The sequence below is a fragment of the Dermacentor variabilis genome, chromosome 2 (assembly GCF_050947875.1).
Source record: "Dermacentor variabilis isolate Ectoservices chromosome 2, ASM5094787v1, whole genome shotgun sequence".
Taxonomy (NCBI): domain Eukaryota; kingdom Metazoa; phylum Arthropoda; class Arachnida; order Ixodida; family Ixodidae; genus Dermacentor; species Dermacentor variabilis.
This window is the reverse complement of record NC_134569.1, coordinates 125,822,139-125,848,729: the sequence shown is the minus strand read 5'-3', so window position 1 is coordinate 125,848,729 and position 26,591 is coordinate 125,822,139. Positions and strand designations below refer to the sequence as shown.

Sequence of the window (26,591 nt, the reverse complement as noted above, 5' to 3'; positions counted from 1 at the left end):
CAGCCAAAATTGGTCTGCTTTACCCTTACTGCCTCTAAGTTGACCTGTTTCTTCTTAACCAATTTTACTCTTTCTCTGTTCAAATTCAGGTGAATCCTAGCCCTCGCTAAGCTATGTTCACTGCACTTTACCCTACCTATCCCTTGTACATCCTGCACTTTGCTGGGATCGGCAGAAAGTATGAAATCAATATGATTCCTTGTTTCCCCCTTAGGGCTTTTCCAGATCCCCTTTCTGTTGCTACGCTTCCTGAAAAAGGTGTTCATTATTCTCAGCTTATTCCTTTCTGCAAGTTCTACGAGCACCTCTCCTCTAGCGTTTCCAGAATCGGCGCCGTATTTCACGATTTCCTGTTCACCCACCTGCTTTTTCCTTACTTTTGCATTGAAGCCACCCATTACTACTGTATACCGAGTTTGCACTTTTCTCATCTCTAATTCAACATCTTCACAAAACTGATCTACTTTCTCATCGTCGTGATTGGTTGTTGGGGCATAGGCTTGTACTACCTTTAATCTATACTTCTTATTAAGTTTGATTACGACTACTGCTACCCTCTCATTAATGCTGTAGAATTCGTCAATGTTGCCAGCTATGTCCTTATGGATTAAGAATACTACTCTGTATTGCTTCTTATCAGGGAGACCTCTATAGCAGATGACATGGCTGTTATTCAGCAATGTATAATCATCATCAGTTTTTCTACACTCACTAAGGCCGATGATATACCAAATGTCTGATACTTCCTCAAGGAATTCTGCTAAGCTAGCCTCACTCAACGGAGTTCGGCAATTAAAGGTTGACAGGTGCAGTTTCCATTGGCGGCCTGTCCTGACCCTGAGATTCTTAGCACCCTCTGCTGCGTTACAGGTCTGACCACTGTCTTGGACAGGTGCTCCGCAGCTGCTGGGGACCGAGGGCCGTGAGTTAATTGTAGATATTGCTACGGAACAGTATTAGCGATCACGAAGAGGCGAGTAGTGAGAAGACGACGACGACGATCAGAGGCTAGCGCGGGCGGTTGCCTCTTGGCCAAGTGCGGCATATTTCCTTGTAAATATACTTGTATATAGCTTTTCGTCTGTGTCTTCCTACGTAAGATATCTGGTGGAGGTGCTTTCATTGGGGAGGTCGTGGCCGAATACTGCACCAGGGAGGCCAATTCCTCTTCTGGTGAGGGAGTGTCTTTGTTCAAGCTTAGTGGGCCTTCCTAATTTGGCTGTAGCTGGATTAGTATAGCCCCACTCGCTCTCGGCATCTTTCGCCGGTGTCAGGCGCCACTCCAAGCCTGCAGATGCAAGGCAGTGGAGGATGTCATATTCAGATACATCATCGCAGATAATAATAATAATAATAATAATAATAATAATAATAATTTGTAGTGTCGGCTGTCGGTCCAGCAGAGGACCGACAGCCGACACTACAACCTCCGACGACGCTTCGTCGAGTACCAGCCTGGCGACCGTGTTTGGGTCTGGACCCCGATACGCCGACGAGGACTCAGTGAGAAACTACTCCGGCGCTATTTCGTACCCTACAAGGCCATCCGACGTATTGGCGCTCTGGACTATGAGGTCGTGCCAGACGGCATTTCGCATTCACAGAAGCGCCGCGCACGATCTTAAGTGGTCCACATGGTGCGCCTTAAACCCTTTTACGGACGCTGACGAACTTCGTCATTTTTGTTCTTTTCTTTGCTACGAGTGCTTTTTACCTTCGTTTGTTTGCAGCATCGGGTCGATGCTTTTTAAGAGGGGGGTATTGACACGTGTATTTGTCTTTATCGGGCGACCACGTTTCGCCGCTTAACAACTGTAATCGCACAGCGAGGGACGCGCCTGCATGTATCCGACGTTTCTGGAAAGTTATCGATGCTTTTACCCGGCTGTCTGTTGTCGCCGAACCTTGTGTTATCTGATTTCATCGCGTAACGCGAATGGTGTAGAACTTTGTGGAAGGCACGCGGGTCCGAACGATTAGTCTGGAACATTCGACGACTGCTCTATAAAAGCCGACGCGCTTGACCCGCTGAGCAGATTTACGACGATCGCCGACTGTGTTCGCCGCTCTCGTTGTGCTTTAAGTGTAGCCTGTTTTGTGGGCACAGGTTCGCCCAATAAAAGCTAGTTTTTGCCTTTCACAGTATTGCTACTGTGTTCTTTGACGTCACGACCACGTGACAATATAAAACGATGAACTGTTAGGAACTACTGACACAGGCCTCGCGCAGCGCTCCCTAGTGCCAAACGTCAAGTGTTATCCGTAAGCGCAATTAGCTGCCCTCAACCCACATATAGGTACACGTTTCACAAAGTGTGGCATGCGGCTATGAATTGACGCAGCCGATGTACACAAACGCGCGACGAGTGCTTTGTGAACAGGTGCTCAAATAGGACGTTTTGAAGGTTATGTTATATTGGCACACCTGTTCAGTGCAACATTTATCTGCGTGCGCACATATGATAGTGCGAAGAACATACGCTGTGCCTTTGCCCTCGATTCGCGTGACAATCGCAGCAGTCTTTCTAGGTATACGATCACTTGGACAACCAGGTGTTGCCCGAAGAGGTTGTCCAAGTTCCTCGGCGTGGACGGAAGGTAGATCTATAGTTGGTTAGACATTAGGAGCGGTAGATCGGCGCGAAAGACATGGGCGATGCCACGACGTGAGGCGCATACAGTTGCTGTCATGCGAAACAGTCAGGTGCTGTAGCGCCTGTATGTTTCACGCGTCCTTCCTTCGTCAATGTCTTTCGCGCTGCTTTACCACTCCCACGGCATGCTGGGCGTGTCGTCGTCGTCTTTTGGAACCGGACCATTGTGGCACGTAGTAGTGCGCTAACCCCTCTAACCTAACCCCTTCTAGCGATGAAGCCGTGAGCTGGACGAATGGCGAAGCGCGGATGGCGCTGGGGCGAAAAGTACGCGGCAAGTCGGACTGGAAGTAGGAAGTGGTGGTAATATTATTTGCCTGGTCGGGAAGGAATGGGACAGCAGAAGTGGCTGGAGCGTCAGAGTCCAAGTAGGCAGGCTTCAGACGATCGACGGAGACCGTAACTTCTCGGCCGTTGACCATCTATGAGGAATCTATGATGACGACTGTGTGTTGATGCACTGACGACGATTGCATGATAATGTCGGCGTAATTGCGAATGAATGACGACAGCATTCAATCAACCTACGTACATACGATTTACTATGTAATCGACCTACCTAAGTAACACGTACAATCGATCTGCTTACACAGACAGGCTAAAGTGTGTCCATGTACGTAGGTCGCATTTCAAAATATGCATTTTAATGGCATACACAAAAGAAGTTGTGTATATCACAGAGAAGAAAAAGTCAGAACACATTTATGTAACCCGCACTATTCTTGTGAGATCACAAAATTACACTTAGGTTTTAAATATAATATTATTGTTGTAGTTCTTACCTTACATTTTTTTACTCGGTTGGATCCCTCCGCCTTAGAAAGAACATATGCTGGGTTTTCATCTAGTTGCCGTAACGTGTTAACGGAAATATTCGAGGGAGCAGAAGGCACCAAAAATATCATTTAATGGGCCTTGCGATAAATGCTATATTATTGCTATAGATGCGCCAAATGTGAAGAAAAGTCAGGTGATGACATTTTCTCCCGTGCTCTTGATTGGTCTTTCTCCCTAAGAATTCCCGATTTCATGCTAGCAATGTTGGCTGAATTCTTAGGGGTAATGTTATTCATGAGAAAATAAAGTTCCCACCTTCATCAGTAGTCATAACAGATTCGAACCGATTCGCTTCCTTATGTTCATTACTCACTTCTAATAGTGATGGAATTTCACATTTTGCGTCTATTCTATTCTGTTGTACCTGCAAAAAAATTGATTGGAGTTGTCCAGTCACCTGGACGTAAGTGATTATACATGAATGAAATGACACGTGGCCAGACGAGAGCGAGACTAAGTGGCCCAATTCTTTCGCTTTTCCAGTCGTAACATGCATTGCGACCGCTAGATTCAGGTCATATGCTATCATGCTTGACTTTTAAAACCCAGTTATAACTAATTTTGCAGAGTATCGACACGTGCTATTCGCTTGACTCACCCATTCGTAAAATTAAAAAAAACTTTCACTCCATTGCGGTGCTCAATATGCCTTCCTTAAAATTTTGTCAACACTGGGCTTGCCTGGCTCCCTTCCTGCTGTTTCCCTGTTGTGTAGAAGGCGAGACAATGGACCATTTTCTCTTGTTTTTTAGACTATTTACACATGTCAGGGAAATCTTTTTAGAAACATTTAGAAAAATTGAAATAAATTTAGGAATTCCTGAAATTCTTTCTCTCGAAGTCTCATCTCTAGGGAAATATCACAAGGATGCTTGCACAGCCGTTGAAGAGTTTATAGTAAAAGCCTCCCAATTCCATCAGCATCTTGGCCAATCCCGCATAGCGGCTATCAGCCAGTGACCGAGGGCAAAGAAACAAAATAAGATGGTGGTGGTGGTGGTCTTCACTGTGGATGCTAGAATGCTGCTGCCGCAGTAAATGGGTTCTGAGCTGAAGGAATCGCTGAAGTCTGCTGTCCTTTACCACCTTTACCATAAAAAATGTCGCAGTTTCGCCTGAAAGGCATAGCATCGATCGCGATAGCAAATTAGTAGACCGCTATACGAAGTAAGGATAGTTTTATCGGCCGTATTAACTTGTAAACATTCTTTTACTAACTAAACTAACAAGCGAGGTGTCACGCGCGCACAAGCAAACATGAACACATCTCACTCGGCGGCCGCGGAAACTCACTGCCGAAGCGCTGAAGTGGGGAGGCGTAGCAGCAGCAGCGAGCGAATTGACCTTCATGTTGCATCTGGCTTCAACGCGAACTAGGCGGCGAAGACACAGCGCACTCTGCCCAATCGCAGATCACTTTCAAGGCTGGATCCGCGTGCCCAAACCATACGCAGCAGCCGCTGGAGTAGACTCACCCCTCTCTCTCCCATCCCTCTCCTCCTACCGGTGCCTTACCTGCCGTGATTGCTCAGTGGCTATGGTGTTGGGCTGCTGAGCACGAGGTCGCGGGATCGAATCCCGGCCACGGCGGCCGCATTTCGATGGGGGGCGAAATGCGAAAACACCCGTGTACTTAGATTTAGGTGCACGTTAAACAACCCCAGGTGGTCGAAATCTCCGGAGTCCTCCACTACGGCGTGCCTCAAAATCAGAAAGTGGTTTTGGCACGTAAAACCCCATAATTTAATTTTTTTTACCGGTGCCTTGCGCAAGACGGAAAACGGCTTGCTTCCTGCCCGGTTTTCTGCCTTGTGCGCCCGAGATCGAGCCGCCATCGTCGTCTCACCCTCGGACGCTTGCACTCGCACATTGAGCATACGGCGCGCGGCGACGATGATGTTATCGCCCTTGGACGTTTTACGGACCATGGCGACGACGGTAGAATTGTGTCTGGGGTGTCCATTTACTTGCTATCGCAATAATAAATACAGGAAGGAAGCACATAAAATAGAAAGAAAACATTGGGTACAATAATGCAGAGACAGTACTCTGCACTCGTGTACATGGCCTAAATACAAGCACGTTGGCCCAAATTACCTCGAAAGGGCTCTGATTGGTTTTGTGCCTTATGACGCATGAAGACCGAGGGCCACAAAGCTCATTTCCGAGCGCGGTTCGTTGCCAGAACCCCGTAGGAAATGGAAAGGCTCTAGTAAAAAAGCCACTGCGGAGCTTGGGGGAGCCAATACGTGCGACACTTTCTACAGGTGCTTTCACGAGAACCATGCTTTTGTTAATGTTCCATTTGGCTCACTGGCGAATCCAGAGGGGGGCGGGAGGGTGGTGAGTGGCCTGGGGACACGGGCACCCTACAAGTCACGTCATCATTTCATGTGACCCATGAGTTAGTTCTGTTATATAATGTGTGGCGCAAGAAATTCGTGCACTGACGAAATTGAGGAGGCAGTGGATCATGTCTCATAGAGTACAAGGAAAGGAGAACCGACTACCAACATCCAAAATTTCTCCCCCTCCCGTTTTCAATTAGTTTTGTTAGTGTCACCCCTTGATGCTACCGTCAATCAGACCTTGATTGGACCATTTCTTGGTGGAATTCGCATCGGGGCGCTCTTTATAAATTAGCGCCCGCAGTGTTCGGTCTTGTGCTCTTTGCCTGTTTTATTCGCGCTAAGATGGCTTCACCATGTTTATAAACTAACTGATGCACCTTCTCCCGAGCAATCAGACTTACAGTTGCATGTAGTGTGCATACAGGGCGCCCTAGCTAACGTTGGCCAAGCTTTTTTTCTTTTAAATAAAGAAGGCCCTAGAGTTTCAGGGTTGGGACTAAAGGTGTTTTGTTAGCAGACGTCTTGCCCAAGCTGCAATTTTTCTGTCATCATTGTTTAGCTAATTAGTGTGAACGGTTTCGCTAGGTTGTTCAATACTTACGAATTGTGTAAGCTGCGATGTTAAGCACTTACACAATATCTAAATGCTACTGATGCATTTCTCTTGTTTTATGGGTGTTTCTTTTTTGTATACGTCGTACTACCCTGGTTACTTACAACTGCCGCCTTATGTAATGCCTTGGGGCTCTTTAAGGCTGCGGTAAATGAAGTGAAATATGAAGGCTTGTCAAGATTCAAAAGAAAAGCGGAAGACAAACTAGAATTAAAAACCAAGGCCCTTGGGTTCTCCCCGATTCTTCACTCTCGTTGCATAACGAGCTCTGGACTTCGGCAGCCTTGATGCACCAAATTGGGGTCTTATTGGCGAATTTCTTACTTCCAAGTTCACGTACTACGTGACGACTGCGGTTGATGAGGATATTTCACATGCGCCGCCATGGTAGCGAGTGACGCTGGATATAACACTCCCATGATTAAGTTTTATACGTGTAAACAAACAGCTGTGATAGTGGATGGAGGGACAGCCACTGCGATAGTCTTACCTGTCTAGCAACCTACGCGTCATGCGAAGGTTGCAGGTTCGGCTCCCAACAGTGGCAAACAGCCCATTTTTTAAAAACTTTCATTCCCTTTATTAAGAATGCGAGACCAATTGCGAAATTATCATTTATTCACAATTAAACTGACGTTTTACTTAAAAAGAGTAGTTAACTGCCGGCATAGCCTTTATAAGTACTTTTATGTACTAATACAAGCTTAAGAAGGGGGTCGACAGACGGAGTAGCACACTGTGGTGTAAAGTTACAAACAAGGATAAGGCGCCTCGGAAAGGCTGGCTAACGTTTCGATAGGAGAATCTAGATCCTCCTATCGAAACGTTGGCGAGCCTTTGCGAGGCAGCTTATTCCTGCTTGTAACTTTTACACAACTTTATGTACTAATAGTATCTTTACTGCGTATGAAGAGCACCTCAGACATTACATTCGACGAACTATATTTAGCGGACGCACAGATTAGAAAAGCAAGTGTAAAGCAGATGCTAACAAGATATAAAGATGGCTGACAGGACGAGCGCACAGAACGTGCGCTTGTCTTGTCCACATGTGTGCGTGATGTGCATATATTATGTGGTTTTACGTGCCAAAACAACTTTCTGATTATGAGGCACGCAGTAGTGAAGGACTCCGGAAATTTCGACCACCTGGGGTTCTTTAACTTGTCCCTAAATCGAAGAACACGGGTGTTTTCGCATTTCGCCCCCATTGAAATGCGGCCGCCGTGGGCGGGATTCGATCCCGCGACCTCGTGCTCAGCAGCCTAACACCATAGCCACTGAGTAACCACGGCGGGTGTGATGTGCATTTCACGTTGTATTTATTGACAAAAAGATGACTGACTAGCCAGATAGATATCTTAATATTGAACATGAATTGGAACATCTGTAGCTGAGCCGCATTTTATAGCCCGGGATCGGGGGGGTCTTCATTGCGAAATGTGTCCGTCATTACAAAACGCTCCAAACTTTTGCGCAAGCTCTGCCTTTTTCATGGGACATGTCGAAGTGACATTTGTACAGCGGTCAATACGCGCCATCTGGGCACGGAAGGATAGCCTTACGATGGCTGTGCATACATGCGTCAGAGATGCAACCAACGTGTCGTGCTGGGCTGGTTATGTTCTGATACTGTCTTGCTTGGTCTGAGACAATAAACAGCTCAGCTTTTCTATGTAATGCGGGGTGCATACCAGTAGCGTCAAGTTGGACAAGATTATATTTATTCGTGTTTTCGCAGCACTTTGAATATAGGTCATTATGTTGCACTAGAGAATGTAGACGATATTTTCCGTGCAGTGGGCGGTGGTTCAGCGGGCTGCGTGATCGCCAACAGGCTGTCGGCGAACCCTGACGTCTCGGTACTGCTTCTGGAAGCCGGAGGACTGGAGACAGCTTCCAGACAGATACCGGTCATTGCCGGCATGATCATGGGTGGTCATGATGATTGGGCCTACTGGACCGTCCCGTTGAAGAATGCGTGTCTTTCCTATCGGGATCAGGTGTGTAAACGTTTCAAAGGAAAATGCAGGAAGAAACTGCAGGAAAATTCAGCCTTCATCATTTCTTCAGCATCACTGTGGATCATACCCGAAGCGGTCATTGTAGAGTTTAACCTAAGGGTAGCCCCATCGTAGTCATGTGTAAGTGGGCATGACAGTAATTGAACTGGAACTTTTTATGTGTCATCGAGACATTGAACATATGGCTCATGGAGAGGCCACCGGTGGATATGTACGCCGTAATTCCTTGGCAGCTCTGGCGGAGTTTGATGATCACCAGAAGAACTCGTGCCGCTGAGACAGTCATGCTATAAATTACTTTCTTTGTTGCTCAGTCATGTACCAGTTCCGGCTATATACAGCTAGCTGTGCTTGATTTAGCGCTTGTGATGTTTATAACACTCACGATCATAGTAGCCAAATTACCAAAGGAGTGGCAAGTGTGAGTTTACACAAGGAGGAGAGGAAAGATACGTACCTACTATCGCGTTCAGTACGAGCTACAATGAAAAAGTGCGTGCTCAAGCGGTCGCTCATTGTAGCTCACAATTAACCTGATAGTAGGCACCACGCACGCAAACCTTTATTTTTCAGTCAGTATAACAGTACGAATTGCAGGCAAGCCTCAAAGGCTTGAAAGGCTGTGCCTGGCTAACAGAAGGGATCCGCTGTTTACGAGATAAATGCAATTCGAAGTATAATACAATTCAGTAATAAAGTCGTAAAAAATATATAATGTAGAACACGTCACTTCCAAAAGCAGTAACATTTATGACCTGCTACACAGTTCAGCACTTTAAGTTGAAACGGTGATGTAACTCGAAAGAAACAAACAAGGGGAAGCAGATGGAAGCATCGGAAAAGTTTCCACTGTAGTAAAGGGCTGGTACGTACGGTAGTTTGAACGTGTTTGACCAAAAGTGCTTTGCTGCAACAGATAAGGCGCATATCCCTGGTGACGCTGTTATGAATGGGCGAACAAAAGAAATCCATGCCAATGCATCAGAACAAATGTTCTTGTGTATTTGTGCGAGTTTCTTTCACTCTCAAGTCGCACAATAAGTACACCTTATTTTGCATGGGAATTCTACTTCAAATTGTAGAAGACAGCGGCTTTTCTATTGAAGAATTATTTACGTCGCACCTCAAGGTCAGTCATTCAACAATTCATTGCAGTGGAAAGGCCGCCGACGTGTTTGCCGCCATTATACCCAATATAGTAACCAATCAACTCGCGTTCATCTCTACAAAGAAACCCTGACCTTCGCTACGGATGTACATGGCAGTATACCCTATACACTGGCTACACAATTCCCTAAAGCCGACATTGCTGCTAACACTCATGAGAGCTCGTTTTTGGTCACCTATAAAAGTGATACTTTCCACGTGCACTGAAGCTATATCGTGATTTTTTTTGGCTCGTATTCACAAAAAGTGCTTACACTAGAATTGTTTCTAAGAGCAAATTCTAGCCAACCCTGATGCTGTGAATATTATTAGAAAAGGCGGCCAGCCAATGATCAAGACCACTCAAGAATGATAGGGTTAGTGAACAAGGGTTACTGATGTTCAGCAATATGCCTCTTAGCACGGAACGCTCTTGCGAGTGAACGTTCTTGGGCATACATTTATACCGGTGCCCCACGGTCAAGTTTTGTCGCGGTCAGGCTACTCGGTCACTGTTGATCGCGATCTTGCTTGATCCAGATCTAGACAATTCCGATCCGTGCATCACGATTGAGGCTTTTGATCGCGATCTTAGGCTGACGACTATGTAGTTCTGAGAGTCGCAGACGATCAGCAGATGATGATAGTCTTACCGGTAATGAAAAACAAAATATTTTGTGTAAAAAAAGAGTTGTAAGTTACAGTTGTTACAGCATATTTGATAAGTGCTTTAAAACCACTCCACTGCACTAAAGCACACCAAGATCAAGGTGCAAACTCGATCCGGATCGTTGTTGGACCGTGTAGCAGCAACCATTGTCGTAGGCGATCAGGAGATTCTATCGTGATTGGATCCGATGGCGATCAAGTGACCATGTGACATCGGTATTACACTTGTTCATATTGCTCACGCAGCGATGTCCCTTGCCGCGGGGCAAGGTGCTCGGTGGAAGCAGCGTGATAAACGCGATGCTGTACGTGAGAGGGAACCGGCACGACTACGACCGTTGGGAACGAGAGTATGGAGCAAAGGGCTGGTCATACGAGGACGTGCTGCCACATTTCAGAGACATAGAAGACTATCGCGTGGGACAACTTGATGGTGAGTACTCAGAACAAAGAGTAATTCACGCAGCTGATTTACAACAATGTTAGTACAAACAAGGATCTGTTTTAATGATGTTGGAGGACAGCACGTCGCTGAATGGTTTGATTTCTAAAGGAGTATCAACAAGCCAGATAGACAGCCGAAGAAAGCAATGCACGTGAACCAGTGTAGACGATTATGAGCATACGGTACGGTTACTAACACATCTCCATCCGAAATAGAGGACATCATTGCCTCTGCCCTGCGGGACAAAACTAGAGAAGTCAGCATACCGAGGCACAGGTCATCGGTCGACATACAATATGAGGCCCTTCGTGCGATCCGTCGCCGCGCAGAACGGCGATACAGAAGAACAAAGTCACCGTCCGATCTTTCGAGCAGTCGCCGAGCTCAACGACATGTTCTTCGACATCTGGAGAAGCTTGACAGACAGCGTTGGAGGGCTTTCTGTGGATCCCTAGATCCAAGACAGCCTCTATCTAAGATATGGCGGGTCATACGAAGTCTCCAGGCAACTCCACAACAAAGACACCCATTCCATGCGGTGGCTCTACATCAACGCCGGACCGAATTGGAGGTAGCAGAGGACTACTGTAAACTGATTGTGGACGCATCTAATGCAGTGACTTCATCCCTTGTCACCATCGCACCCCCGTCACCTGATGAGCGGCTCGAAGTACCGTTTACGATGCAAGAGCTTGACGCTGCGCTTTCAGTTTCTCGACGCTCCTCGGCACCAGGACCAGACGGAATCACGTACGCTGCACTCTGCCATCTTGGCACCGAATCACGGCGTCTTCTCCTATCTTTTTATAATACGACGTGGGAGAAAGGAAATGTTCCAGATGGTTGGAAATGCAGTCGCGTTGTAGCGCTGCTTAAACCGGGAAAGTGCCCCAACGAGCTTTCCTCCTACAGACCGATCGCCTTAGCCAGTTGCGTCGGCAAAGTAATGGAAAGAATGGTTTTGTCAAGACTGGAATGGTTTCTAGAGAGAAATAATTGCTTTCCTGATTCTATGCACGGATTTAGAAGAGGCCGTTCTTCGATTGACGGAGTTATCGACTTGGTCTCCACTGTTGAACAGGAAAGAAGTCGACGTCGGTTAGTTGGAGCTGTCTTTCTGGATATTAAGGGTGCATACGACAATGTACTACATTATGCAATCCTTGATGCACTGGAAGATTTAGCCATCGGTGGCCGACTATATACATGGATTGTTAGCTACCTCAGTGGCCGCACGGTGTATATGTCGACAAGTGATGGCGACACCGGACAGTACCATATACATCGAGGTGTTCCACAAGGGGGAGTTCTCAGTCCAACTCTTTTCAATGTTGCATTGATTGGCCTTGCATCCGAACTTCCTAGCACGGTAAAGATTAGCACATATGCCGACGACATATGCATATGGGCATCTGGAGCCACCCGTCCCCAAATGCGTGCTAGGCTTCAACGTGCAGTGACAATCACAGCTAAGTATCTTCGGCGTCAAGGCCTCCGACTCTCAACTGAAAAATGTTCTGTGATTACGTTCACGCGAAAACGAATGACCAGGTATCCGATCATTGTTGACGGCGTAGCGATACCTACGGTTACACACCACAGATTCCTAGGCTTAGTCATAGACCGGGGATTATCTTGGTCAAGACACGTCGCCGCACTGAAGTCAAAGCTGAAGACTTTTGTTCACGTCCTTCGCGTCGTGGCAGCAACAAGATGGGGCCCCTCGGAGTCGTCATTACTCCAATTGTACCGAGCACTATTCGTAGGGTATATACGGTACAGCATGCCGGCGCTCTCAAGCATGGGACTTAGTTGTGTGCGCGCGCTCGAGAGCATTCAAGCTCAGGCATTGCGCACATGTTTGGGCCTGCCACGATGCACGTCAACCAATGGAACAATAGCGGAAGCTCGTGCTTGTCCTATTCGGGTGTACTTGCTCTGCGAGCCTCTTCGAATGTACCTCCGCGTGTTGACCCGACACAGGCACCATCCTCTGTCATCGCTCCCTACCACACACCCAGGTTCCAGCTTTTCAATGACTATATCGCGGCATCAGAGTGTTTTGCCGTCGAGATTCTCTCCCGCCTGTATTCCGAGAACACCCCCGTGGGTTCTGCCTAAACCTGTCGTTACATTGCAGATCCCTGGAATTACTAAAAAGTCTTTCGTTGCATCTATTGGCCTCAGGCAACTCACCTTGTTGCACATTTCTACAGAGTACGGAGATACTGTACATGTGTATACCGATGGCTCTGTCACACCATATGCCTCCACTGCAGCCTTCGTCATTCCACATATGATCATCGCTCGCCGGTTTAAACTAGACCATAGCTCAACATCAACTGCCGCAGAACTTGTTGCTATCCGGGAGGCACTTCGATTTCTCTCCGAGGAGCGTCCTCACGCATGGACGATATTCTGCGATTGCAAGCCAGCTCTGCAAACGATTTACTGTGTCCTCAGACGGGGCCCGTATCATTCTATGGCTATAGAAATTACAGAGTATCTCGAGCACGCAACTAGAAATGGCCACAATGTCACCTTTCAGTGGATACCGTCACACTGTGGCGTGATAGGGAACGAACAGGCAGACGCTGAAGCAAAAACTGCTTTAGATAATTCTTGTGAAGTACGCATTCCGTTCTCACGAACAGACACAAACGCCCTACTTCGTCGCGTAAACCACAACTCTACGTTGGAACACTGGGCCCAACCTGATCGACGACACAAGCGATTACACAAATGGGACCAAGAAATGCGATTTCGTATGCCTCAAAAGTTCAATAGAAACCACACGAGCATGGTGCACCGGATTCGCCTTGGTGTCGCATTCACCAACCGTTATAGAAATATGATAGGTGCCAGTGATACTAGCCCAAACTGTGAATGCTGTGAGGTGCCAGAAACACTTGAACATATATTTTGCGTGTGTCCCGCGTACGCGCAAGAACGACAGCAACTTGTCTCTTCCATAGCAAACATCCATGAGAGACCGCTTTCGGACGAGTTTCTTTTAGGTCCTTGGCCTAATGCAACCAGCGCAGCCCTGGTCACAAGAGCCGCTGTAGCTTTTCTCCAAGCCACTGGGCTGGACGCACGCCTTTAGAGATACCACAACTCTGTGAATTTGTATATACGCATCTCTTCCTTATACCATCATCATTCATCAGCCCTTTCCCTCCCCGTCCCTTTTCCCCAGAGTAGAGTAGCAGGCCAGAGCAAGTTATAGCTCAGGCCGACCTCTCTGCCTTTCTGTAAATAAATTTCTCTCTCTCTCTTATCCAACGGTATTACGAAGCAGTTTAAGCATGGTGACGAGATACGTTAGATTTAACAAGCGCTTACATTCCCAAAAACTAGTGTATAATTAGGCAGCACGGCTCGTTAAAAAAATGCTCAAAAAGTGATGGCCAGCGAAACTGTTAGAAAACCATTCAAATGCCGTCGATGGGGATATGAAACGTTTTATTGTTCCGCCTGCGCTCTTAGTACGACACCGTTGTTGAGCATTGCGATTTTACACTCTGCAACGGTCATCGTATTCACGCTGCTCTTCAGGCGTCTTAACTTTGCGTGGTCTACTCACAGCGGTTTTGAAATGAACTGAATGAGTTGCTAGGCAGATCTACCTTTCATATATGAAGTTTGGTGACGTCACTCACTGATTCGTATTCTGCTGTTGCTCTTTTCCCACCGGAGCAGCTTAGGAAACCGTAACCTTTACCGGGAAACACACGCGGGGGGAGGGATATTACGACTTTGAGGTGGTCCCGTAGCGCTCGTCACCCATTTCGTGACAGAGCGTTGGTAGCGAAGACTCCGAGTCAGGCGTCGGTGAGAATAACGAAAGGGACTTTATACACTATATACAGGTCATTATACAGGACAAGATCGGATCGGCACGGGGGCCGAGAGCTAACAGCAAACGCGACTGTTCCCGCTCGGCGACGTCCGTTGAGACTCCAACGCGTGACACATCTCACTCCACTCGAGAGCGGCACCCGGCTCCCGGTGGGTCGGTGGATCCTGTTCTCCAGGCGGTGGCGTCGGGGCTTATAAGGCCCCGAGAAACGATTGTTACTCAAACGGCCCAATACAAAGCCAGCACTCGACGGTCGTCCGAGAGGTCCAACCAGTGACCGCGCTGGCCACCCGCTTCAAAGTTGGCGTGCGCGGTGACCTCCAGGGAAAAGGAAATACGGCGCCGGGCTGTCTAGCACTTTGTTGCACGTTTGGACATGTCGCTTGCCGATGCTTCTCCTCAGGACTCCGCTGCCTGACGGCTCAGCATCTTGACTTGTCAAGGGAGAGTTTAGGGCGCTGTGCTTTTCGCACAGCCCCGGGTTTGTCCAAAGGGCGTTCGCAGGATAAATTCTGCATCTTGTAGATTCTGATTCCGGGCTGGTGGTACGGGCACAACAGGGAACGTGCCTCGCATTGTTCACAGGCGCCTTATCATCCATCATGCGGTTTCAGCGCTTGTTTAGTGCCTTTCTTTATTGAAATCAATACTGAGCTGGTACTAATACTGGTAATACAATACTGAAAGGAGATGTGCACTTTTTTTCGGTTCATTCTTTTTTGTTGTTGTTGTTGTTGATGATGGACACCAAAAATCTTGACCAACTAGACGCTAACAGCTTGGCTGTAAAACGCTCCCAAATAAGCGGGATAGCTCATGGTTAAATCTATTAAAAACTTCGGTAACACTACATATTTGCACGTGTAGCTTTTTTCCTCAGACAGCCAGCTCGGGCGTAAAAGGACAAGGCATTACCTTTTGCACTATTGTAAAAATTTTCTCTCCTGATTTCTTGCTTGTCTTTGCACATCTCCACAAACTGTTTTATTACCATCTTTTGCATCTTGCGTCATGCTGCGGCACGGCATTGTGGAGCCATCTGGCATACACTCGGCGAACGGCGGTTGTTATTTCTGAGATTTAGGGGCGGAGCTTGGCACATTTTCTCACGTTTTCTTATTTTTGTCGGCTTCGACGTTACACACAAGTAGCTTTATGCAAGATGACGGGGACCAACGTATACCGTAAATATATTTTGCTTCTGAAGTAAGGAAACGACGTAAACATGGCTACATTTCACATGAAGTCATGGAATGCACAAAGCAGCGAACTGAATGACAAGGACGACGCGATGGCAACGCCGATGGCGACGATGATACTTAATTGACTGACAACAAAGAGAACGACAAGAATGCTGCGCTAAAAATCGGCGCTGCAAATTACAGCGCTTCATTTCTCAAAACGGCGTCACCTTTCTTTTTTTAAATGATCGCAGAGATCTATGCCCATTATCCCATGCCCTTGAAGTTTTGCGCATATCGCCTTCAACTCATCGACAATTTCATCCAAGATCTTACTTTCATTTCTCTTACCAAAATCCTTCGTGCAGACTACAGATGTTGTGAGGAATACCTCTATACGGCCACCGTATTTCCCAACCCTCCAGCGCTGCGCGCCGTCTACGTCAAGGGCAGAACGCAGACACAATTAGGTTGAAAGCGTTACTGTTCCGAGCAATGTCCTGCAATGTCATATACACGGAACTCCAAAATGTCGCAGCGTATTGCCCCTACTTTGATGCCCACTACATTTGTTGATGAGGTGCGCATCAAATGCCGGCAATCCAAACGCGGCTTCGCCGAATCCCTGCTAAGAAAATGATGCGCGTTCACCGGACAGCTACGCAAACTCGCTTTAATGGTGCCGCTTTCTCTCTTCCTTTACCTTTTACGTTCCCATTTTCGTCCCCCCCCCCTTTCGATCGCAGGGTAGGAAACCGATATTCTCATCTGCATAATTTCCATGCCTTCACCTTGATCATGAGAATGATATACTATTGTGAGCGTTTCGAGCATTACACAACAACGTTATACTTAACCTTGGTTCCCTAGGACATTGCTTCATTGCGCAGTAGAATACACACCGTGGCTTCTGTGTTGATCGAGTGGCAGTGCTATCGCACAGACGCAGTTCTTTGAAACACCGCGATTCGGATTACAAGTAAATTCTGTGCTACGGCATGCGTTGCCGACAATGACGGACCGATCCGAGAACTAAAATATCTCGGAAGGTCGAGCGTACCAGACGCCTCCACGGGCGACCAAATCGCTGTTATACTTTTTGAGGGCAATCGGCGTGGCTAGACTGCTTCAATACTGACTGATGGTAACTGGAGCGCGCTTGTGATGTGGCATTATTTGTCCATGGGTGTGCGTGTGTGTATGATACTTTGCGCCAACAGTGCCTTTTTTCTCTTTTTCTCTAGTTTTGTCTAGCCTTCTCTCGTTAAAGTAGGGTAACAAGTCAGATTTTCTGTTTCGATTAACCACCCTGTTCTTCTTTCTTTTCTCTTGCTCATGAAACGACCTACGCACTGCAAATAAGAACCGCCGAGTTACATGGGGCCTTGCAGTGTGATTTTTTGGCAGCTGATGACGTAACATCTTCACTTCAAATTTCATTGGCACTATATCGAAATCTACACCATCGGCCTTGCTCAAGGAAGAGCCTGCTATTTTCGATTTGATTCAGTTCCACCGTCTGCGTCTTTTTCTAACGGCGCAGAATACCACGGAGCCAGCGGCGAGATGCCGGTGGACTACGCCAACACCAGCACGCGTCTGAGCGACATCTTCCTAGAGGCGTGTCGCCAGGCTGGTTATGCCATCGGTGACTACAACGGACCCGAACAATCAGGTGGTCTTGCAGTGTCCTTAATGTCGTCAAGAAGGCTGGTCGAATAGGCAGGCAGTCAACATGCTGAATCGCGCGAGAGTTCAAGATTGATAAAATTGCTCTTGAAATATAATCGTGGCTCCTTGGCCTTATCAAGCTGATGAGAAATGTAACGTGGAATGACGCTAATTTTATCTATCGAATAGAACATCCATTTTTCTCGCGCTAAGTACTCTAAGACTCAACAGGAACGAAACGAACACAGGACAAAAAGTGGACACGAAGTGACATAGGGTTACATTCCTCTGTGTCACTTCGTGTCTGCTTCTTATCCTGTGTTCGTTTCATTCCTGTTGTGTCTTACAGTACTTAGCGCAAGGAAAATGGATACACACCAACTAGCCCAATTCATAGCTCTTCGAACAGAACAGTGCTTAAATATCCAAGGTAAGGCTAGTTAAATTTCGCATTGCAAGAGCGCACGTACTTTCTAAATAGCTATCAGCCACAAAACACTGCCTCCCATAACGCGGTGCAACTCTGGAGTTGCGCGCGGAGGCTCACTGCGATGTTGGTCTCCTTTGCATCCGCGCTCGGCCAGATCAATTTGTTTACGATGACAATATCTTGCTATTCATAAAAAAAGTATTTTTGTGCAAGTGAACTTCAATGGCACGAAGAGTAACAGCATGCCGAATGAGTACGATGCGAGTGGCCACCTTCCAGCGAGAGGAAAATAAGTTACCTCCCGCGCCTCTCTCTCTCTCTCACGCGCACACGCGCGCACACGCGCGCACACGCACACACGCGCACACGCACACACACGCGCACACACACGCGCACACACACGCGCACACACACGCGCACACACACGCGCACACACGCGCACACACGCGCACACACGCGCACACACGCGCACACACGCGCACACACGCGCACACACACGCGCACACACACGCACACACACGCGCAGGCACACGCGCACACAGGCACACGCGCACACAGGCACACGCGCACACAGGCACACGCGCACACAGGCACACGCGCACACAGGCACACGCGCACACAGGCACACGCGCACACAGGCACACGCGCACACAGACACGCACTGAGCATGATCCAGTAAATATGGCCGATATTAGCTCCCAACATTGCAGCATTTATACCGCATAAAACGTAATGGGACAAACAAATAAGTATAATCACTTGCATACATAAGCACAGACGTGCCAAGGAGAATAAGAAAAGATGATCTTTTTTGGCCGGAAAACTCTTATGACCGATGACATTTTTAAGATGATGCTTTGGCCTGTTGAACAAAAGTGGAGTGCAATGTGCAGTGAGCCTGGGATGAGCCGGAGGCCCGACGTAGCACGTTTCAGGTTCCGCGACCGGTAGGTTAGAATGATAGCCGCAACTAAGCCATCATCCACCAGCCCTTTCCTAGCTACGACACTCGCGCAAACTCGTTAACATGTTTTGCTTGTAATTGCGCAGGCTGCTCCCGATTGCAGGCCAACGTAAAGGAGGGTGAGCGCGTGAGCGCCTGGAAGGCCTTCATTCGGCCCGTCATCGGCACCCGCGACAACCTCCACGTGGCACCGTTCAGTCAGGCAACTAAGGTACACACTTGAAGTTGTCCTGCTAATTGCGTTTTCCTGATTTTTTTTTTGGGGGGGGGGGTACCGTCTTGTGGCCACCCAGTCCTATTGTAGCATTTTTTAGGGAGCTTTGTTGTCTATACCGATGCACATTCTACCAACGAGTGAGGAAGCCATGTCCTTACCTCCAAACGTGGTGGTAGATAGGTAAATTGTTTTTTCCCTGAGGCAAAAGTGATGCCCCTGTCTGTTGGAGAAAATAACTCGGCCCTTTCGCCACTCATTTTGAATGGATGGTTAGATGGATGTATGGATAAGAAGAACATTCCGTCCTTTCAAACATCGTTGTGGGTGATGCCACGAAGCTTTTATTTTTACCTTTCTCATGCGCTTATCTCAATTGGGCCACATATCTGCTCGATCTCTTGGATGCCATTCAACTGTTAATAGGGAGTTTTAGAATAGGGGCCCCAATAGTTTGGGGCCCCAAAGAGCTTTGCGGGTGTTAGCGTTGGGGCACGTAGGAGTGCCCCAACGTAGGAGTGCTCCACGTAGAAACCTGGAGGCTTACGAAAAGGGTTCTACTCAAATTGAGGACGACACAACGAGCTATGGAAAGAAGAATGATAGGTGTAACGTTAAGGGATAAGAAAAGAGCAGATTGGGTGAGGGAACAAACGCGAGTTAATGACATCTTAGTTGAAATCAAGAAAAAGAAATGGGCATGGGCAGGACATGTAATGAGGAGGGAAGATAACCGATGGTCATTAAGGGTTACGGACTGGATCCCAAGGGAAGGGAAGCGTAGCAGGGGGCGGCAGAAAGTTAGGTGGGCGGATGAGATTAAGAAGTTTGCAGGGACGGCATGGCCACAATTAGTACATGACCGGGGTTGTTGGAGAAGTATGGGAGAGGCCTTTGCCCTGCAGTGGGCGTAACCAGGCTGATGATGACGTAGGAGTGAAGAGCTTTAGAATAGGGTTTGACGTTTGCGGATAGCGTCTTGCGCTGACAGCGCCACTACGGCGGCAAAGAAAAACTATTAGGAATAATTAAATAAAATATACCATTTTATGATAGGAATAATTTTTACTTGCGTGTATTCGCGTTTAAGTACAATTTAGAGGTTATTATCTTTAAGCAGCAAACAATTAGTTGCGCTTAGTTTTGAGCAAACCAACTTTACTAGCCTTCACCAGCCAAGCTTAGCCGTGTTAGGCTACGAGCCATAAAATCCACAGTCGAATTCAAAATCAGCGGCGTCTAATGAGTCAATCTTCATAACACACGCTAGTTGAGAGAAAGCGATAACCGCACTCACTTCTCCTAGCTTGCGAACTTCACGCGTTACCGCGAATCGAACCCAGTTTTGTGCTAGGTTAGAGCCGTCGCTTCGATGGGTGCCGCCATGTTTGCCGAAGCAAAGCTTTTGGGGCCGCTATTTGGGCTCCCGCTAAATCGGTGAAATAGCGTTCCCAACGCAAAACCCAAACGGAGTTTGCGTCTTGCGCATGCGCAGTGGCTTCGACGCTATTTCTTTGGGGCCCCTATTCTAAATCTCTCTATTGCTGTCCGATTATCATCCCTATTCTATTCCCATCTATTAGGAATGATGAAAATCCTATTCCGATCTACTCTCTCACCCTGGGTCACGTGGTCAGTCGCGTATATCCTCACGGTCATCCATTATACTCTTCATTAGAAATGAAGCTCTCACATGATAGCCGAAACATCAAGCTTTCAATTTTTCGCTTTGGTTGGCGTCTGTGGGGTTTCACCACTAGTCGTCCCGACCAGACGAAACTTAAGACTCAACTTCATCAAACGCGAACAGATTTAGGAAAAGCTAAGCTGTCCAGTAGCACGATAGACATGAACTTATCTTTAGGGGTACCAAGCTTCATGGGACACTTGTTTGCTACAGCTTGGATACATGCGCGCAAATTAAAAGCTCGCGAAGGAACGAATGAAATATACGGGACTTGGCTATTTACTCCAGCCTTCATCTTCATGCGTGTGATGGGAAAGAGGAAAAACCAGGCAATCATCGTCATTTCTAATACCCTCGCTAAAAGCAATAACCACGACGAATGTGTGAATAAGTGTAACAAAATGAGTTGCAGTACTTAAATGGTTGCTTTCCGCGCATGCGGGGGCAAGCTTTGACAGGGATTTCTATAACGCACCGATATATCACATATTTAGATAGTGATCACTATTGGTGTTTTTTCCATCGCTTATGCAAAATTTTCCCGCTTGCGAGTATATTTGTAATAGTGGCGTAAAAGCCAATTGAGGTTCAGCACTCGTCGTCTTAGCTAGCTTCCTTGAAATTTTTTCCGTTCGCTTCTTCAGTTGTCTCACTCTCTCTCTCTTTCTCTCTCTGTGCGTATTTTTAATTTATTCTGCCCAAATTAATGTCAGTTGAGCTCGGGGTACCTATTATTATACGTTGATAGCTCAGAACTGGATGATGCTACTTGCCGTGTTTCAGGTGATCTTCGAAGGTAGCCGAGCCGTAGGTGTTTCGTTCACGAGGTTCGGCGAGCCACAGAATGTGTCTGCCCGGCTCGAGGTTATTGTCTCCGCTGGGGCTGTGGGATCTGCCCAACTCCTCCTTCTCTCAGGTGTAGGCCCCAAGGAGGACCTCGAGCGGCTACAGGTGAGCGCTATGCATCGTTTTCCGCTTCTGCGCACCTTTCTATTTTGTGGTAGACAGTGGCCCTCATCAATGAAGGCAAACGTTGATTATTTGGAAAGGGGCGCCATGGCTGCAGACACTTTTTCTTTGCGCTCCAGTTTATCCAAGAAAGCTAGACCGGCGCCGACAAGCAGTGATACCGAAAGTTGACAGAACTGGTCACGGTACAAAGAGGGAGGAGGGAGGGAATAGCAGGGAAGCTGGCCATATAAGAGTCGGATTCGCTATACCTTGACCTGGGTATATATGTTCAGCTTGCTGACAGCGTTCTAACAGCGCAAAGGCTGAAGACGAAGAGGAACAGATGTGACAGTACGGATGCCAATAATAGAGTTCTAAAGTTCTATGTATACGTTCTTCCGGTTACTTTTGGGCCGAAACATTGTTATATCTGAGACACATCGCGATGGTTTTAGGCTTGGAGTCACGGGTGTCTTTGCATTCACCACCATTTCGTGCTGGACAGATTCCTGTGGTGGCCGACCTCCCAGTTGGGCGAAGCCTTCAAGACCACCCGCTCTTGCTCACGGCCGTGGAGACAAGCACGGATGGCGTGGGCATTCCGTCTTTCACTCTAGGCGACATCGCTGAGTACGAGAGCAGCCGATCCGGTAAGATATATAGTGGGAGGACATACGCAAGGGGCTTATGCGCGAGCTAGAGATTACGCTGCGATAATCCACCTAGTGTGCTTAAAGGAAACATTACAAGAGCTAGCTTAATTGCACGGTTTACCTAAAAGGGGCGTGGCTCTACACACATCGACATGTCCGTCATCGTTTGTAATAATGACACTTACGTGAAGCTCTCATGAAAAAGAGAACGCCCACACAAGTAAGTGAGGCCCACCTAATGAGCAAGACTTTTCACGAAAGCAATGTAGTCGTGTCTTGATGAGCGCACTTTCTTTTGCCGTTTTTCCGTCACCTTCACAACCATCTGAAACAGATTAGTCACCAGCCTATATTTGTCACATCTAGTTAGAAGTTTTGCTTTTTATGTTCAAATCTCATGTATACGGCAATGTTTCGCTGTCATAATCGCGGTGACCGTGACTAGGGACGCTGCTAAAATCTTGAGTTTGTGTCGGTGAAGCATTCACAGGTGCCAAACCAGCGCGACGGAAAAATTTCTTGAACATGTAGTTTTAGCGCTTGGCTCAATAGCTATGGCGTTCTGGTGCTGATTACGGTGTCGCGGATCCACTTCTCTCTAGTGGTAGTCGAATTCCAGGAAAGCTGACACGCTCGTGTACTGAGATTCTGGTATACAGTGAACGTCATCATATTGCTTAAAGTGACTTAGCTTATGTTCAAAGGCGACGCAAGGTAATTAGACTTTCTTTTGCAATCTTTACTGCAGGATATACTCTAATAAAGCTGTTGTAATCCAGCTCACATTAGAACGGGAATGATGCATAAGCGCGAACGATGTCCCACCAGCCTTTCACAACCAGCTGAAAACCTGAACAGCTTTCCAGCCACAAAGAGAGAGAAAGAGAAAGAGAGAGAGAGAGAGAGAGAGAGAGAGAGAGAGAGCAACAGCAGCCGATTCACTTTTGACTTTTAGTACGTGTGAAAAGTCTTTTATTGCGATAGCAGTTATATTGACACTCCAGGCGCATTTTTGTCACCGCCGTGCTATTCCGTACAAAATCAGAGTGCGATAATACCGTCGCCGCGCGTCGTATGCTGTATGTGCGAGCGAAAGCACGTGAGATCAGCCGACGATCGGGACTGAATATCGCGCGCGGGAAGGAGGATAACGGAGAGAAAACGCGCCGTCTTCCGTCGCGCGAAAGACCGTAGGGGGATGGGAGGGAGGGTGGGGTGCGGCGTCGTGCTTAGTTGTGCTCCTGCAGCAAGTGCGTATTTCGCGACCGGACGCAGGGTAACTCACGATGGCGGCTCAATCTTGCGCGCGATAGGGAGGAAAGTGGGGAGGAAGAGACGGAGGGAGGGAGGGAGGGGGCGGCTTCGACTACGCGTAGTGCTTGTTTTGCACGGCCGCGCTTGGTCGCACGCGCCTATGTTCAAAGGGATCGGCAGACGGCTCAGTTTGTGCGCGCTGTGTTCTCGCCGCTCTTGCGTTGAAGCGATAGACATCACGAAGAGCACTTCCCTTACTGCTACTGCCGCGCTTGCTCACGCCAGCGGCTTGACAGCGTCTGCGCGCCGATCTCATCGAGTGTGATTTGTTCATGTTTGCTTGTGCGCGCTGACACCTTGCTTGTTAATTCTGTTAGTAAGCGAATGTTTCCAAGTTTATACGGCCGATAAAGCTACTATCCGTACTTCGTATAGCTGTCTACTAATTTGCCTACGCAATCGATGCTTCGGCTTTCGGGCGAAACTGCGACTAAGTTACTTTGGGTGGTCGTTTTTGTTCGCTTTGAAGTAGGTACGCACGTGTGTTTGTTTTGAGTTCGTGTATGTGTGTGTTTGCTTTTGTGTTGGCGTGTGTTTGTTTTTGAAGTTTGTATGTGTGTTGGGGGCGAGCAAATATTCTCTACGCTAGATATGTGCATTCGCTTCGCGTATGTTTCAGCTGCTTAAATTCTAATTATTCCATTGGTACTCCACTACCCGTACGTGTTCTTGGTGGGTAACATCGCATCGGGATTAAACTTATAGCTTTCCTGCTCCTCACCGCTTGCTACGGTATGTTCTGGCATGTTCTCTGCTGTTTACCGCTCGCTCTAAGCACTTTTGTTGAGGTGTTAGCGCTACTGTGAACAAGCAGACTGGCAAGGGAATAATAATGTTTTTTTTTTTGTCCCACTGTCTCCACCAGGTATTATTTCAATCCCGGCAGGCATCGAAGCTCTTCAGTTCCTAAGCTCTGAGAATGCGACCGAGTCCGACATACCCAATATTGAAGTGACTCTCACTTCGAGTTCGCCGGCCACGCAAGTAGACAGGGCTCAGCAACTCAACATAGGCATTTTACCAGAGGTGATGTACTGACTTCATTTAATAAGTTAGAGATCGTAACCCAGCCGCATTAGAGACTACAGAACTAGTCAACAAAAGCCGTGAAGAATTCTTGATTCCATGAAACTGGTTCTTCTTTAGTTTGTGGAACAAAAAAACGAAAGTGAAAAGGATCAAGGGAACGAGGCTCTCGTGTTTATTGCCCCAGTCTTTCTGGATACAAGCCTTGAATTGCTATCGGGCAAATGTGCCTTTCTACTCCTCTCTGTAATAGGTTCAGGTCACGGGATTATGATTATTGGAACATGAATATACGATCACAAACAAAACCTGGCTAACTTGAAGGCACGAGTCTTCTTAAGAGGGATTTTGTGATATTGATTTGATCTAGCATGTTCTCTGCTGTTTACTGGCTCCCCCCCCCCCTTGTAATGCCAGAATGGGCCTTTAGGATAAATAAATAAATAAATAAATAAATAAATAAATAAATAAATAATATTCTATTTTATTTGTGTACAGGATTATGACCGCTTCTACGGCCCAAGATTCAATGAACCGGGATTCCGAGTGTCCATGACTAACAATCGGCCGAAATCCCGTGGACACGTTACTCTGCGTTCCAAGGATCCCAATGAATACCCGGATATCAATCCCGGCATTTTTCAACACCCAGATGACATTAAAGCGGCTGCTCGAGGTAACAAGCATGGTGACCTCAATGAGTGCTCGCACCTTGAAGCCAGGTGACGCACTCAGTAGGCCTCGGTTTTCTTTGCTTGCGAGCACTCAAGTAGTGTTAGTGTAGTAAATGTACTAAGACTGTGTTGCTTTCATTCTCATGTTTTATGTCTATTAGTGGCACAAGCATCGAGTGACACCCTTGTTTCTTGCGCAGCACTTCCGGTTCACCTCTTGAGAGCACCGAGGAGGAAATACAAAATAAATCAGAAAAAAAAGTAGTACAGTACAAAATTCATGGGTGTTGTTATACATATGATATCGGAGAATAAGTTTAGTTACAAGTTCGGTTACTGAAGTGTCTGAAATAATTAGAACTAATTACAAATCACTGATATGGCCGGGGACGAAATTCAAAATAAACCAGCAAAAATAGACAAAAATGGTGCAGTACGATATTCATGGGTTCCATTCCCGATATGATATCAGAGCATAAGTTTAGTTATAATTTGAATTACTAAAGTGTCCTAAATAATTAGAAATCACTGATTGCCGCACAACAAAGCACAGACTCGTAGACTTAGAGACCCACCACGTGAGCACAACTTTGGCGGACTTCCTGGAAACCCGGAAGCAGAAAGCGGAAGTAATGACATCACTAGTGACGTCACACGCAAGAAGGTGGCATCATACTTAACCGGCTACTTAATGGAAAGCAGTTGTCTCTGAGTTCAGTTCGTGCGTTGCGTTCGCCTAAAGTTAACCTAAAGGACTCCAACGCCGAGGTTCGAGTGCCACTAAGAGACAGTTTACATTTGTTGCGTTGCAAAATAAAATACTTGTACAGTACTTGCGCCTTTGTGCATGTACCTTTGATCATTACCAGTCGAATGTCATTTCGTTTTGATTTTATATGCCTTTTTCTTGAAATTCTTAGTGATTATTAGTTAACTAAAGTATGGGGTTTTACATGCAAAAATCACGATATGGCTATCGTACTCTATCGATAGCTATCTATCTGGCTATCTGGTAATCGTAAGGGGGAAAACCCGGATTAATTTTGACCAGCTGGGGCTCTTTAATATAACACATAAATCTAGTTTTTTTTCTGTTTTTTTTTTCGAACTGCAAGGTGTTTTTGCAATTCACCCCATAGAAACACGGCCTTCGCTGGCGGGATCAAAATCACGACCTCGAGGCACGCAGCTCAACACCATAGCCATTAAGCTACCACGGTGGGTC

At 47.1% G+C, this 26,591-nt stretch overlaps 1 protein-coding gene across 1 annotated transcript in view; it reads left to right on the top strand.

Moving 5' to 3' along the window:
• The window catches only part of LOC142572655 (4-pyridoxate dehydrogenase-like), a 47,420-nt gene that overhangs the window by 9,832 nt on the left and 10,997 nt on the right, over positions 1-26,591 (top strand). Inside the window, exons 2-9 of the mRNA XM_075681925.1 lie at positions 8,256-8,458; positions 10,541-10,727; positions 17,326-17,457; positions 18,934-19,058; positions 21,532-21,699; positions 22,205-22,349; positions 24,532-24,692; positions 25,191-25,368. Of these exons, the coding sequence (XP_075538040.1) occupies positions 8,256-8,458; positions 10,541-10,727; positions 17,326-17,457; positions 18,934-19,058; positions 21,532-21,699; positions 22,205-22,349; positions 24,532-24,692; positions 25,191-25,368 (1,299 nt within the window). The remainder of the gene's footprint in view (positions 1-8,255; positions 8,459-10,540; positions 10,728-17,325; positions 17,458-18,933; positions 19,059-21,531; positions 21,700-22,204; positions 22,350-24,531; positions 24,693-25,190; positions 25,369-26,591) is intronic.